Here is a 16269-nt window from a genome sequence, read left to right on the forward strand (position 1 = left end):
AAAGTTAGGGAATACTGTTCAGCATTGCTGTATATTGTCCAACATGCTGCTCCTTCCGAGTGAGAAAGAGAGAATGAATGAGCAGTAACTTTTAGCTTCTCTAGTTGTTGTCTATTGGAGACATTATAGCAGCTTGTCCCCATCCCCAGCTAGAAGATAACTTCTTTATGGTGGTCCAAATTCTGCAACATTAGACAACATGCATCCAATAGAAGACTATAAAGAGTGGAGGGGAAAGAAAGAGGAAGAAAAAGAGACCCTTGCAGCAAATAACATGTTATCTCACTCATCATGAATACTGCTTCATCTTGCTGTATAATGGAAAGATAATGAGAAGTTACTAATAGCTTTTTTCAGAGGCTATGCCTGGGAGACTACATAGCAGCCGGTCTCCATACCCCAGCCAAAACAGAGCCTGTAGAGGGGGAACGTCATACAATGATGGAGAAATAGGGTTACGCCTCGTGTACATACTCATGCATCCTGCTGTGATAGTGTTAGGACCCTTATGCAGTGCTCAGTGTATGTTGGGTCTTTAAGAACCAGGGACCCTCTTTGAAGCCGTTCTCCACTTTTAGCTAATTGATTGGGTCCTGAATAAGAAGAGATCCCCATTATTCCCACTTTAGAAATGACAGGTACCTGGACCTTAAAGGGAACCCGTCACCACATTTTTTACAAATACATCTAGTGGCAGGTTCCCATAGACCCCTAGTAACTAACTGATCCCCTTATTTTAGCTAAAAATTGTTCCCCTCAGATTCCCATATATTCAACTTCAAAATTTTACCTGGTATCCAGAGATATCTATAGCGAGTTGTGGTGGGCGTGGCCTCCTCGGGTTGAATCCATAAGCTCCTCCCCATGCCTTCTCTCCATGAAGCAGTAATGTCATGTGACATCATCGCAGGTCCTTTAGCCTCCTAACATTAGCAAACTGTACAACAAGCACATAGCTCATGAAATCACAGCAAATCATATCACATGAAATCCCAGCAGCCGGCATGGAGAGGAGTAGAAGTTCATGCAGGCTGCTGTGATTTTATTAAGTGGTCAGATATGTGCATGGGGTACAGTTTGCTAATGTTAAGAATCTAAAGGACCTGTGATGATAACCCTGGTAACATGAGATTAAGCCAAGCCCTCAAATTGCTCTGTAGATCCCTAGATATCAGGCAAGTTTATAATTCAGATTTTATGGGGATCTGAGGGGGAACAATTTTTAGAAGGGGGTCAGATAGTTACTAGGGCTCTATGGGAACCTGCCACTTGTTGTATTTGTGAAAAATTTGCTGACAGGTTCCCTTTAAACTTGTGAATTGTCTGTTGTGAAATAAGCTCATTACTTTCCATCTTCTATCCACATTCCTCGCAGTTATCATCCACCCGCTTCGGATTTGCTTTGCCCGGTCATTCTCCTTCCATCTCACGGCCAAATATCTGCGTTACTCATATCGTTACAATCTTGGTTAGAATGAGTCAGAGACAGTTCATACTTAGGGGATTAGACTTTGTCAGATACATGGGAGCCCATCGTCCTAAGCGCTGACTCTAGATATTATACTTTTATATTTTGCTTATTATACTTATATCTTCTCTTATGTCTAGGGCTGCCAGTCTTCACCGATGAACCACAAGACTTGCATGTCTACTCCAATTTGAGTTTTAACCTAAGCTGTGATGCCCATGGCCCCCCCAATCCCGTTCACGTCATATGGCTACAAGATGGTTTCCCTCTCAACTCTCTGGTAGATGAACTTGCCTTGACACCTTCAGTCCTACAAGTGAAAGGTAAGGGGCTGGCGGTGGAGAACTTGGAAGAGTCTTTAGATCTATCTCTTGTCAATGATTTCTGGGCCTAACTCTTGAGATCACTTAGTACATAGTCACATTTTATGCTATTTTATACTAAGGTGGCTTAGTGGTTAGCACTACAGCCTTGCAGCACGGTGGCTCAGTGGTTAGCATTACAGCCTTGCAGCATGGTGGCTTAGTGGTTAGCACTACAGCCTTGCAGCACGGTGGCTCAGTTGTTAGCACTGCAGCCTTGCAGCACGGTGGCTCAGTGGTTAGCATTACAGCCTTGCAGCATGGTGGCTTAGTGGTTAGCACTACAGCCTTGCAGCTCGGTGGCTCAGTGGTTAGCATTACAGCCTTGCAGCACGGTGGCTTAGTGGTTAGCACTACAGGCTTGCAGCTCGGTGGCTCAGTGGTTAGCATTACAGCCTTGCAGCACGGTGGCTTAGTGGTTAGCACTACAGCCTTGCAGCACGGTGGCTCAGTGGTTAGCATTACAGCCTTGCAGCATGGTGGCTTAGTGGTTAGAACTACAGCCTTGCAGCGCTGGGGTCCTGGATTCAAGTCCCAGGGTCAACATCTGCAAAGAGTTTGTATGTTCTTTCCGTGTTTGCGTGGGTTTCCTCCGGGTCCTCTGGTTTCCTCCCACACTCCAAAACATACTGGTAGGTTGATTAGATTGTGAGCCCCGTTGGGGACAGGGACCGATTTGGAAAGCTCTGTGCAGCGCTGCGTCATCTGTGTGCGCTATATAAAGGAATTATTATTATTAAGGTCATGGTGACAACTGGTTCCTGACTCGAATAAACTTGTAGGTCTTCAGTTCCTAGGGTTTTCTTTACGTCTTCCATATTTCCCATCATCCACCATCTCCATGTTTGAAGTTCTTCTTTTACAAGTTCAATTCAAAACTTGTAGCCAAAAATAAGGACATTTGCCCTCCAGACTCCAGGAGTGATAGGAATACTGGGTCCTCAGAGATCGGCTCCTTGGAGTTGGCCTTGGCATGCCACCTATAGCTGAAGGTCGTGCATTGCGCTGTTATCTTTATTTTCGGTTTTCATGGATACATAGAAAAACTTTTGCTGGTTCCTGTAACAAATTTCAGATGCTACACATGGAGGTCACTCGTGCAGGCTTCTACTTGTTACTCAAAATTCCCAATCTAAACAAGGAAAGTTTTGTAATCTGTAAAAAATCAGTAATTATCCATTTTACACCTCATTGGGATTCATGTAGGTGATTATAACTCATGTGTGTCATGTGTGTCGAGAGATTCTTGGCAATTTTCCAGATGATCTCAGATCTCTAGATGCTGCTAGAGCCCGGCAGTAGTTCCAGTAGTTTTTCCTTCTGACTTGGACAATTGTTTACCAATCAGTTGTCTGGGGGACACATTTTCCAAGCAGAAGTTCTTACTTGACACATTGGGGGTCATTTACTAAGGGCCCGATTCGCGTTTTCCCGACGTGTTACCCGAATATTTCCGATTTGCGCCGATTGTACCTGAATTGCCCCGGGTTTTTGGCGCACGCGATCGGAATTTGGCGCATCGGCGCCGGTATGCACGCGACGGAAATTGGGGGGCGTGGCCGAACGAAAACCCGACGTATTCGGAAAAACCGCCGCATTTAAAAAAAAAATTGTGTCGCGAAAATTTCACTCACCTTCATCCTGGATAGGCCGGTGTATTTTGAGGCATTCCAGCGGACTTCAGCGCAGCAGCGCCACCTGGTGGACGTCGGAGGAACTGCTTTGATGAATCCCGGCCGGACCCGAATCCAGTGCAGAGAATGCGCCGCTGGATCGCGAACGGAACGGGTAAGTAAATCTGCCCCATTGGAGCTCATTTACTAAGGGTCCGCGGAGCGTATTTTCACTGGGATCTTGGCGCAAGTGATCAGATTTTGCAATCGCGCTGCCGTACACGCGACAGAAATCAGGGGCGTGGCCAGGGGCGGAATTTAAAAATCGATTTGTGTCGCAAGATCAAGCACTCACATGCACCAGGAAGAAGCAGGTGAACTCCGGCGGACCTCGGCGCAGCAGCGACACCTGCAGGAACACGGGCGCACGATCTCAGTGAATGCCGGAAGACCCGAATCCATGTCGGAGAACGCGCCGCTGGATCGCGACTGGACCGGGTAAGTAAATGAGCCCCATCATTTGTTCAGGTAGGCCAAGCTCTGTGTATAGGTGGATGTGAAGCTTTCGGAAGGCAAAATATAACTTGAAGGAAAGCAACAAAAGGAACAAGGAAAATCCAAAATCCTGCTTTTAAGACCTCTTTTGGGTCCGGCATGTCACCAACATCAATGAACCATCTCTGGCCCCCCTAACATGCCGGAAACACTGCATCACGCCATTTTGGAGAGGATCGTTCCTTCCAATGATGTTGTGCTGGCTAGTACCGGCACACGGGGTTTAACCATTTAAATGCCACTGACTGACTTTGCATTTGAAGACATAACCACCGCGACTGGTGCCAGCAGCGATTGTGGACGTCCATGACGGGGCGGTTTGAGATGAATCCTCATCTGGTCCTGAACTCTTAATGAAGTGTCAGGAAGGAGTAGATGGTTTTCAAGCGATCCCATGGTGGCAATGTTGTTTTTTGACAGTAGTGACAGTACCACTAACACAACGAGGTAACCACAGAGTAGGGTCTCTAAATCATGCCCTATAGGGGCACCTCCCAGGGCAGAGGAGCTAAACACAAGGAATGTTAATAATTAGGCTCTTCAGGCTAAAAAGGAGTCTGTGCTCATGGTTCGCTCGGCTCTCTATTAACCCCTCCTTATTTTGGAGCTGTGTTCCAGGGACTTTTCCATTCTCGTCCTATTCTTAGAACGTTTAGCATTTGTCTGTTTTGAAGGGGAAATTCACAATTTCCACCAACATCTGTCTTGAAACTCCGAGGGGAAGCAAAAATTCTGCAGAGCTGGTAAAGGGAAGAGAATTAGAAACCAAATTCAAACCAGAAGCAGACGGCCATCACAGGGGTCACGACACATCTTGACAAACACAGAACCATAAACACTTACTGCCCTAGGGAGTTACAAACAAAGATGGTGCACGTATTTTGGGGTATCTTCTATATAACATCTGCTAATGTAAAGCTAATGCTTTCTAGAGCAGCGCCACACTTGACAGCAGGCTTTGTGTGGTACTGCAGCTCAGAGCCTTTCATTGGACTGAGATACTATCCAAAAAGCACTTGTCAGACTTGTGATGTCATCTAAAAAGGATCATCGGAAGGCTTGGGGAATAAAACTTCAATATTCATCACCCAATGCCCCCAGAGCCCATCTACAAGTTATCATTTACAGTACCGGTCTTGGGAAGACACATCTAACAGGACCTCTTAGGCTCCTGACCCTGGCTTTGACGCCACCCTCTGCACACCCCAGGGCCGGTTCTAGAGAAAGTGGGGCCCTGGGCAAAACTAAAAGTGGGGCCCCAAAATAAAACTATTTTATGACCAGTCACAGTCAGCAAGAGGCTCCTTTAGTATGGTAAAACAAACTGTAATATGGGAGAATTTTATAGGAGATAGATAAATGATAGGGAGATTTATGGGCAGCATGGTGGCTCCGCGATTAGCACTACTGCCTTGCAGCGCTAGTCAACATCTGCAAAGATTTTGTATGTTCTCTCTGTGTCTGCATGGGTTTCATCCGGGTCCTCCGGTTTCTTCCCACACTCCAAAAAATTACTGGTAGGTTGATTAGACTGTGAGGCCCATTGGAGAGAGGGACCGATATTTTCTGAAAGCAGACACTTGCCCCATTTTCAAAATTGCATCAAAGATTTTATAGACATAGGCGCCTTCATGCAATTTTGATTCAAATTGAAACATTTTATTAAAAATACTTAAAATTTGACTTTGATGGCAAAAAATTTGATCCAAACAGAAAATGTTTACCTTCACATCTCCTAAATGTAATACATGGACATTTGTAGAGTTCACAAATGTGCCCTATTGATATGTTCACATGAATAAATCCACATAATATCACTAATATGTAATAACTAGATATCTGCTTTTCAGCTAGACATTTTTAGACAGTCACAACCTGCAAAATATATCAATAAAACAGAATAAAAAGTAAAGGCGCCATAAAACCTATAGAATTTTAAAAGCAGACAACCAGGCGATGCATTTGGCAATTAACATTCAAAATTTCCTCTAAAATATGTACAAATCCAGATACTTATATAAAGAAAATCTAGTTTCCTAAAACAGTAAGATGTGAGGAGATCAGACAGACCCCACATGTGCATATTCACCAAAATATGCAGCAAAGGGAACTGCAGAAAATTCCCACAGATGTATCATTGTCTGTTCCTTACACAATGGTAACCCAAATAAATAACTATATATCCATAAACCCCTCTAATGAGATAATAAAAGTCATGTTTAGATGTGCGCCATTGTATTAGCTGCACAATAACAGAACCCTCCGCGCTTCATAAGAATGAGAGTGAGAAAGTCATAACATCGGTGTAAGTAATGGAGGATGGGGGAAATAAAAACTTTATTCCAGGACATGTGTGTGTTTTTGGTGTTACATATAACTTTATGGAAATGTTCTGGTCGCGGTGTAGTCACATTAAGCGAAGAGGATTGAATGTTCATCGCATCAGTCAATTTTCCCAACAAAAAATAACTATCACAAAATAAAAGGGAATAAGAGAGAAAGGGCCACATTTATCACTTTTGTGCGCCTAAGTGTAGTAGTTGCGCCTAAATTCGGGCGCACTGTTTTCCAGAATTATCACAAGCTACAACCATCTGTGATAAGGTAATTTCCTGCCTCTTATTAATCACTTTACTTTAACACAGTTTAGGCGCAATTTTGGCGCAGTTTAGGTGCAATGTTAGATTCAGGCACTTACATGTGATCCTGCTACAAGCTCCTCTCTGCTTCTCCCACAGCCCAGAATGAAGATAACACTCACAGCAGCAACAAGGTGTGTGACACCCTGCACCCAGTGACCTCCTCAGCAGGGGCTTCACCTGGAGGGGATCCCCCAGTGCTGATCTCCTGCTGCACCCCTGTAATTCTGCACAGTATCCCCCTCAGAAACACTGGTGATACTGTGCAGAATGACATGGGGGACACTTGTCAGTACTATGTGCAACATTCTGTAACGTTCTCTTCTCTCTTGCTCTGAGCTCAGGATTCTGCAGAATGTTTTGTAAATAGAAGGTGATGAAGTGTAAATAGAGTCTGCAGCTCCTGTCTGCAGAGTATCTAATGACTGTATTATCTGTACTAGTGTCTGCAGAGTATCTCATGTCTGTATGATCTATTCTAGTGTCTGCAGAGTATCTCATGTCTGTATGATCTGTTCTAGTGTCTGCAGAGTATCTCATGTCTGTATTATATGTTCTAGTGTCTGCAGTGTCTGGTTGAGCTTTGCTGCTAGAAATGAGCTCTTCTGCAAAGGGGCTCAGTGCATTCTTCTCAGATAACGCCACCTTCGGGCTGGAGTGTTTTTGCGCCCGTTTTTGCGCCTAAATGAGAAGTCGCAAGTGATGAATATCATTAGGCACATCAAAACATCTGGATTGCTAGGATAAATGAGGGAAAGCTGGTTATTTTTGCTGCGCAGCTAGTTTGGCATTTAGTGGCAAAAATGGCACAAAAACGGTGCACCTAAATGAATAGGCGCAAAAACAACAGAAAAAAACGATTGATACATGTGGCCCAAAGTGTGTTCTTAGATTTGCATAGAGAAGGGTTAAAAACATGAATATTAGTTGATATTATCCATTCTCAAAATGTAGTACTAGTAACATATAAAGTGAATATTTCCATTATCTGTGAGGTGCAGCAGCTCCTGTGTGCAGCAAATGCTCCCGCAGCCTGATGGCTAAGAATCTGGAGGGGGGGGACACTTCAGGGGGCTATATCTCTGGTTCTGTGACACATAGAACCTCACTTCTTTTTTCCTGTGAAAGAAGAGAGTTTCCTCTTTTATATGAATCTAAATTTGTGTTTCTAAAATGTAGGAAAACCGAGATATTTATATATAAAAACGGCACCTGATATTCTCACTTTAAACCTGAATATCTCTGGATCCGTAGCACCTAGAAACAAAATTCAAGATTCATTTGAAAGAAGAGATTCTCCCCTTTCTCCCTGGGGGCCCTGGGCAATTGCCACCTTTGCCTACCCATAGCGCCGGCCCTGGCACACCCTCAAGTTATGGATAGGTCCAATATACGAAGCCAAAACCTTGGAGGCATTGAGAATACGGCCAGTTACGGCCAAGGATCCTTGCGAGGGAGTTTTCATCTACCAGGGTGGAGTTGTTTGTACGCATAATGAGCGTAACCGATGACGAGCCAATATGTTTATTGGGTCGTTCCCTCCGTAAATCAAAGGCGGTAACATTGGCCAAGAGTGTTATATAAGTACAACGATGCTGGGAGCACTCCGCCATACAAGACGTCATTGGGCTGACCACAAGGCAGCTGTGTTGTTGTCTCTATCCCTCTGTCTGGAGAGAGTTGTGGGGGGTGTAAACCGAGGTCTGATCGATTCCAGATGTTCCAGTCCCTTGACATCACATCTGGAGGAGAACTAAGGACCTGGTGCCCAGATGAAGACGGATTATTGACCACAATGGCCCTCGGAGCCTGTGTAGAGTGGTCTTGTGTCCAGTACAGGTGTCTGGAGGAGATGATGGTCCTCGCTTCCACCATCTACATAACCCGGTGTCCCCCCTCTCCCACCCCTCCATCATTGTCTCTTGCACATTCCTCTCTCTGTGGTATTTTCACTCTCAATCTCACGCTCTCTGGGCACTTAGCGCTTATTAAAAGCATTTCCTTCCAGCTAAATTTACACACAACCGATCCACTGATTGTTATTAAGACGTCAAATAACAATAGGTTATCCCGCAATCGTTAGCATGCACACCATGCAATTACCCATAATGCATCACAAAGTATAAAGATGCCGCTGCTTTATAGCAGTTTTAGTATATATTTGGATATACAGATACCATATGAATGGTGGAGAGGAGGACCCCTCCTACTAGTGGCCAATGCCAGACGGGCAATAGAGGAGGACACAGCGTATACCGACTCTTCTCTATAGAAGATAATGGGGCAGATTTACTTACCCGGTCCCATCTCGATCTTGCGTTGCGTTGTCAGACGAGGATTCGGGTCCGGCGCAATTCACTAACATCGTGCGTCCGACTTCCTGCATGTGTTGCTGCTGCGCCGAGGTCGGCCCGGAGTTCACCTGCTTCTTCCTGGTGCATGTAAGTGCTTGATCTTGCGACACAATTCTGCAGTTTGTCCGAATCCCTCGGGTTTTCCGATGGCCCGCCCCCCAATTTCTGTCACGTGCAAGCCGGCGCCAATGCACCACAATCCGATCGCGTGTGCCAAAATACCGGGGCAATTCGGTGCAAAACGGAAATATTCGGGAAACCCGATGAAAGTGCGGCATTCGGACCCTTAATAAATGAGCCCCAATATGACAATAGATCAACACAACCTGACCGAATACTGATCTCCTGGAATAATCCCGTTTTCTCCAGCTCACCCCTTTCTGTTCATGAATGGAAACATCTGGTTTATATATAGAGATTGAATACTCATCCAGATCATGTCACCGGTACATGGCTTGTTATAATAGAGAAAGATGATCCACTATGAGGTCAGTCATGCATTGTCAGTATGTAAACAAGATGGTGGTGCGTCATTCGTTTGGTGTTCTCATTAGAACTAGATACGAGTGCTCAAGGTCTGATTTCTTAAAGACCCACTGAGATATAGGAAATATACGTAGTTATGATAGACCGGAGCAACGTCAAACTGGTCCACCACAAGACCTTCCAGTTGGCTTAGGCTTTAAACCATTTCTGGACCTAGAGTTACAGCAGAAGACAACCTGATTTGGAAGCTACTAGGGTCTATATTCTAAAAAGTTGACGGAGGCTAACCCCCCAGTATTATTTTATTCATCTTTTGTTACCCATGAAGAACAAATAAAGAAAAAAAAATGGAATTCCCCCATACCATGAACATGCTAGAGTCTGCAGACATTTGCTGATAATTTCTATCTGGTATGTCCAAGTGATCCCTGTCCGATACTGGATGGGGTTCGTAAACCTGGCAATGCAAGGAATGACTGGAGATTTGGTGAACTATGGACGGCCAAGTGTAACATGGTCACAACCATTTGTCTCCAGGTTCTGGCTACTTGATGTGGTGTTGGTTATGTGCAGGCCTGATGCTGTTGTTGTATTTCTATCCTCTACTAATTCGGATCCTAAGCCAAAAAGACATCAGTTCATTGAGGCCATCACATTATGTCATGAATGGTCCATTGAATAAACATTGGGGCACATTTACTTACCCGGTCCTGTCGCAATCCAGCGGCGTGTTCTCAGTGGAGGATTCGGGTCTTCCGTCGATTCACTAAGGCAGTGTGCCCGATGTCCACCAGGTGTCGCTGCTGCGCCAAGATCCGCCGGAGTTCACCAACCTATTCCCGGTGCATGTGAGTGATTGATTTTGCGACACAATTCGTTTTTTAAATTCCACGTTTTTTCCGAATCCGTCTGGTTTTCCGATGACCACACCCCCCAATTTCCATCGCATGCACCACAATCCGATCACGTGCGACAAAAACCCGGGGCAATTCGGCGCAAACCGGTAATTTTCAGGAAACCCGACGAAAAAGAGCGATTCGGGCCCCCATTGTATCCCCAATGTCAATGGAGATTAGGGGCCGCTCATACTTCTGATTGGCAGATATTTTAGTGATACATTTATGACTTGTCCTGTGAATTAGTATCAGTTCTTTTCTGTCTCCATTAACGGACAATAAGCTGAGATCTTCTGGAACCAGACACCTCCTATAAACCACATGACCACGTCCTGTATGCAGTGTGTAAGCGTGACTGATGGGTATTACAGATTTGTACGGCGTATTATAGCCCAATTACATGCCCCCCTTCCATTGGTCTCAGTTCACATGCTATAAATAGACAATAGTTCTGCTAAGGTTTCAGAAAACTCAATCTTGGCCCCCAGTTCAGAAGAAGGACGGAGGCCGGCTATTCACATGGAAATATCCTCTTTATTAGCGTCTTTACATTTCTCCAGGCCCGTAGACCCCCTTCCTGTGTGGGGGGGCTGATGCAGATTATGACGTATGAATGGTTTGTTTTGGAGAGCTTCGCCTATTAGATCATGTTATAGAGCGGAGTTAGACTTGCCTGCCCTTCACAGGAAAACATTTGGAAGCAAAATTACATCCCTTAAGGGGAACACATATATCCAAGCCGTGCCAAGAATAATATTTATTCAGAGCACAAGACGGGGAGTGGCGGAGGTTATGCCAGCCGCCCCCACGCAGAGATGCCACCACATGGGTTATTATCTATAGGACTCTTTTTAAGGGAAAGCCTCAAAATTGTGGAAAGACTAAAGGCGTTGTCCTACCAATTAAACAAATTCCCATCTACAGTGATTGGATAGGATAAGGGTAATTCATAGGGGTCCCACATTGGGAACCAAGGTCCCTGACCACTCCATGTGAGTTGAAGACCTTCACTCCATTCATATCTAGATGACTTCTAAAATGGTAAGAACCTGCAGTGCCATGAGATGGTCTCCTGGGGGGCAAAACCTTCGTAGACCTGTAAACCTTTTTCTCTGCAGCACCTCCACAGGTGAAATGAAACGTTACACATTCATATCTGGACAGGTCCTCCAGATCTTTGTAACCATTGCCTGGCCAGTAGAAGAGAGAACCCAGATTAACTCCTTAATAGAGAATGGATTTTCTAAAACTAAAATAAAATACCCTTTGTGTTATTATAAAACTGTCACAGGTGCTCCCGCGAACCACGTCTCGTGTTGCGGGCTCACCTGTGATCCTCCGTGTGCCCTGCCGCACGATCTTACCTCTCCCCGTTACCTGACTCCCATCCGACGGCCGTGCACACCAATTTCTGTCTCCTAGGGTGCGTGCGCGCCGGCTTCAGAAGAATGCGTCTCCCAGCATTCCCTGCCAGATCTTCGTGCTCCATGCCGTCGATAAAGCTTACTCTTTTGCCTTGTCCCTGTGTTTTGATTCCCCGTTGTGACCCCGGATCTGTTCCCGTTTACGCTCCTCCGTTACCAGCCCTGACCTTCTGCTCTGCCTCTGACCCTGAACTTCTGCCGCCTGTCTTGACCTCCTGCTTGTCCCCGACCACGAACTTGCCTTCTGATTCTGTACCTCACCTTGGTTGCCATGGCGGACAAAGTTGCAACGTCCTGTTGTTACCACGCTGCAGCAAGTCCAACCTGCTTTGCGGCGGGCTCTGATGAAAACCGGGTGCAACTTAGGTCCCAGGTGTCAGCTTGTGTCATCGTCCGCGGTGGTCCAGTGGTCCTGACAAAAAAACCCAACAAGGTTTGGTGACCACTGTTATGGACAGTGTCGATAAATATGAAGACCATACCAAACATTCCTTATCCCAACTTCCTGGAATATGATATGGGAGCATGAGATACTGGAGACACCTACAGTCACTCCCAAATTTACACATTGCTCTGAACGTGGCCTCATTGATATGTTCTCACATCTTATCCGTGGTAGTGTTATATTTGGAAGATCCTGAACCTTGTGTAGGAATAGCAGAGACAAAACAAAACAGCGTTCACTGGGTAATATTGTCTAGTTACCAATGTGTAATGTGGTTGGTTGATGCTCACTTGGTGGAGTTGCACTCAATACAAGACACAACTCTAGTTTTGGTGTGTAGGATAATTGTCAGAGGTGCAGCCGATGTCTTTGTGTTCTCCAAGCTCGGGGTGCTCGGGGGTCAAGGACGAGAGGCGCACAGCGAGACCGATATTTCTCCAAATGTTTTATTAGTATTATAAAAGACCGGAACAGGTAGTCCTTGACCCCCCTGAACCTTGTGTAGACGATGGACATGCAGTAGTGTCATGGATGTACCAGAAGTATGAGATGTGTATAGTCTGACTTACGACCTTTCTTATGATTTCTGGTGACCCTACGTCCAACTCAATGTCCTATGTCTACGATGATGCACAATGTTCTTAGTGGATATACGAGACCCAACAAGTCTGACATAGGCTCATATGTGGAGCACCGTATAAGTTACCGCACCACAAAACACCCATTGTTTCCTTTCTTCCCTCAGGTCTCAATAAATCCTCCATGTTCTCCTGTGAGGCACATAATGGAAAAGGTGTTACCACATCCAGAACCGCAACTATTAAAGGTAAAGTATAAAGAACATCAGATCCTGGGTTGTATTGTGTAGGGGGGGGTTCTGCATTGTAGAGTTAAGAAGGTTAGGAACGTATTATGGAGGAGATATGTAACATAAAGTTCCCAATGCAAAGGGTGTTACGTCCCAAAACTACGCCCTGGTGTCCATATTATTGGTCACCAGTATCAGATCGGTGAGTACACCTGGTACTCTGAAGATTAGATGTTACTGGCACAATGAAAGCAGATAGAAGTCCATTTGGGATCTTTGTATAGTGGCCAATGTTGGGAACTACAGCTGAGCTCTTTAAAACTAGGAAACCCCTTTTAAGGCAGATTAGACAACTAGACACAATGGAATCAAGTAGGTCAGACCTACCAAAATCCGCAGATTTAATTACTGTACATATAATATACATTGGATCATATACAATCCCAAGGTCTCAGACACCAAGACCCGGGTGAGACTACTACACCTATACTCCCTGTATAGTACAGACTTGTAGGAGAACAGATTGTATATTGTATGGTCCAGTATAATCAGATCCTATATTGTGCAGATCATGTATTGTATGGTGTAGTATAAGCAGATTCTATATTGTATGGTCCGGTATAAGATCATGTACTATATGGTCCGGTATAAGATCATGTACTATATTGTCCGGTATATGATCATGTACTATATGGTCCGGTATTAGATCATGTACTATATGGTCCGGTATATGATCATGTACTATATGGTCCGGTATTAGATCATGTACTATATGGTCCGGTATATGATCATGTACTATATGGTCCGGTATTAGATCATGTACTATATGGTCCGGTATAAGATCATGTACTATATTGTCCGGTATAAGATCATGTACTATATTGTCCGGTATAAGATCATGTACTATATGGTCCGGTATTAGATCATGTACTATATGGTCCGGTATAAGATCATGTACTATATGGTCCGGTATTAGATCATGTACTATATGGTCCGGTATAAGATCATGTACTATATTGTCCGGTATAAGATCATGTACTATATGGTCCGGTATAAGATCATGTACTATATGGTCCGGTATAAGATCATGTACTATATGGTCCGGTATAAGATCATGTACTATATGGTCCGGTATAAGATCATGTTCTATATTGTCCGGTATTAGATCATGTACTATATGGTCCGGTATAAGATCATGTACTATATGGTCCGGTATAAGATCATGTACTATATGGTCCGGTATATGATCATGTACTATATGGTCCGGTATTAGATCATGTACTATATGGTCCGGTATATGATCATGTACTATATGGTCCGGTATAAGATCATGTACTATATGGTCCGGTATAAGATCATGTACTATATGGTCCGGTATAAGATCATGTACTATATGGTCCGGTATATGATCATGTACTATATGGTCCGGTATTAGATCATGTACTATATGGTCCGGTATAAGATCATGTACTATATGGTCCGGTATTAGATCATGTACTATATGGTCCGGTATATGATCATGTACTATATGGTCCGGTATTAGATCATGTACTATATGGTCCGGTATAAGATCATGTACTATATGGTCCGGTATAAGATCATGTACTATATTGTCCGGTATAAGATCATGTACTATATGGTCCGGTATTAGATCATGTACTATATGGTCCGGTATTAGATCATGTACTATATGGTCCGGTATATGATCATGTACTATATGGTCCGGTATTAGATCATGTACTATATGGTCCGGTATAAGATCATGTACTATATTGTCCGGTATAAGATCATGTACTATATGGTCCGGTATAAGATCATGTACTATATGGTCCGGTATAAGATCATGTACTATATGGTCCGGTATAAGATCATGTACTATATGGTCCGGTATAAGATCATGTTCTATATTGTCCGGTATTAGATCATGTACTATATGGTCCGGTATTAGATCATGTACTATATGGTCCGGTATAAGATCATGTACTATATTGTCCGGTATAAGATCATGTACTATATGGTCCGGTATATGATCATGTACTATATGGTCCGGTATTAGATCATGTACTATATGGTCCGGTATAAGATCATGTACTATATTGTCCGGTATAAGATCATGTACTATATGGTCCGGTATTAGATCATGTACTATATTGTCCGGTATTAGATCATGTACTATATGGTCCGGTATATGATCATGTACTATATGGTCCGGTATTAGATCATGTACTATATGGTCCGGTATAAGATCATGTACTATATTGTCCGGTATAAGATCATGTACTATATGGTCCGGTATAAGATCATGTACTATATGGTCCGGTATAAGATCATGTACTATATGGTCCGGTATAAGATCATGTACTATATGGTCCGGTATAAGATCATGTTCTATATTGTCCGGTATTAGATCATGTACTATATGGTCCGGTATAAGATCATGTACTATATGGTCCGGTATAAGATCATGTACTATATGGTCCGGTATATGATCATGTACTATATGGTCCGGTATTAGATCATGTACTATATGGTCCGGTATATGATCATGTACTATATGGTCCGGTATAAGATCATGTACTATATGGTCCGGTATAAGATCATGTACTATATTGTCCGGTATAAGATCATGTACTATATGGTCCGGTATTAGATCATGTACTATATGGTCCGGTATATGATCATGTACTATATGGTCCGGTATTAGATCATGTACTATATGGTCCGGTATAAGATCATGTACTATATGGTCCGGTATAAGATCATGTACTATATTGTCCGGTATAAGATCATGTACTATATGGTCCGGTATAAGATCATGTACTATATTGTCCGGTATAAGATCATGTACTATATTGTCCGGTATAAGATCATGTACTATATGGTCCGGTATTAGATCATGTACTATATGGTCCGGTATTAGATCATGTACTATATGGTCCGGTATATGATCATGTACTATATGGTCCGGTATTAGATCATGTACTATATGGTCCGGTATAAGATCATGTACTATATGGTCCGGTATTAGATCATGTACTATATTGTCCGGTATAAGATCATGTACTATATGGTCCGGTATTAGATCATGTACTATATGGTCCGGTATTAGATCATGTACTATATGGTCCGGTATATGATCATGTACTATATGGTCCGGTATTAGATCATGTACTATATGGTCCGGTATAAGATCATGTACTATATTGTCCGGTATAAGAT

The 16269-nt window shown here is 43.6% G+C and overlaps 1 protein-coding gene across 1 annotated transcript in view; it reads left to right on the plus strand.

Annotated features, from left to right (window-relative positions):
* AXL (AXL receptor tyrosine kinase) overlaps window positions 1-16269 on the plus strand; it is a 60582-nt gene that overhangs the window by 20146 nt on the left and 24167 nt on the right. Inside the window, exons 4-5 of the mRNA XM_072122975.1 lie at window positions 1609-1791; window positions 12988-13068. Of these exons, the coding sequence (XP_071979076.1) occupies window positions 1609-1791; window positions 12988-13068 (264 nt within the window). The remainder of the gene's footprint in view (window positions 1-1608; window positions 1792-12987; window positions 13069-16269) is intronic.

The sequence above is a fragment of the Engystomops pustulosus genome, chromosome 9, assembly GCF_040894005.1.
Source record: "Engystomops pustulosus chromosome 9, aEngPut4.maternal, whole genome shotgun sequence".
Classification (NCBI taxonomy): Eukaryota; Metazoa; Chordata; class Amphibia; order Anura; family Leptodactylidae; genus Engystomops; species Engystomops pustulosus.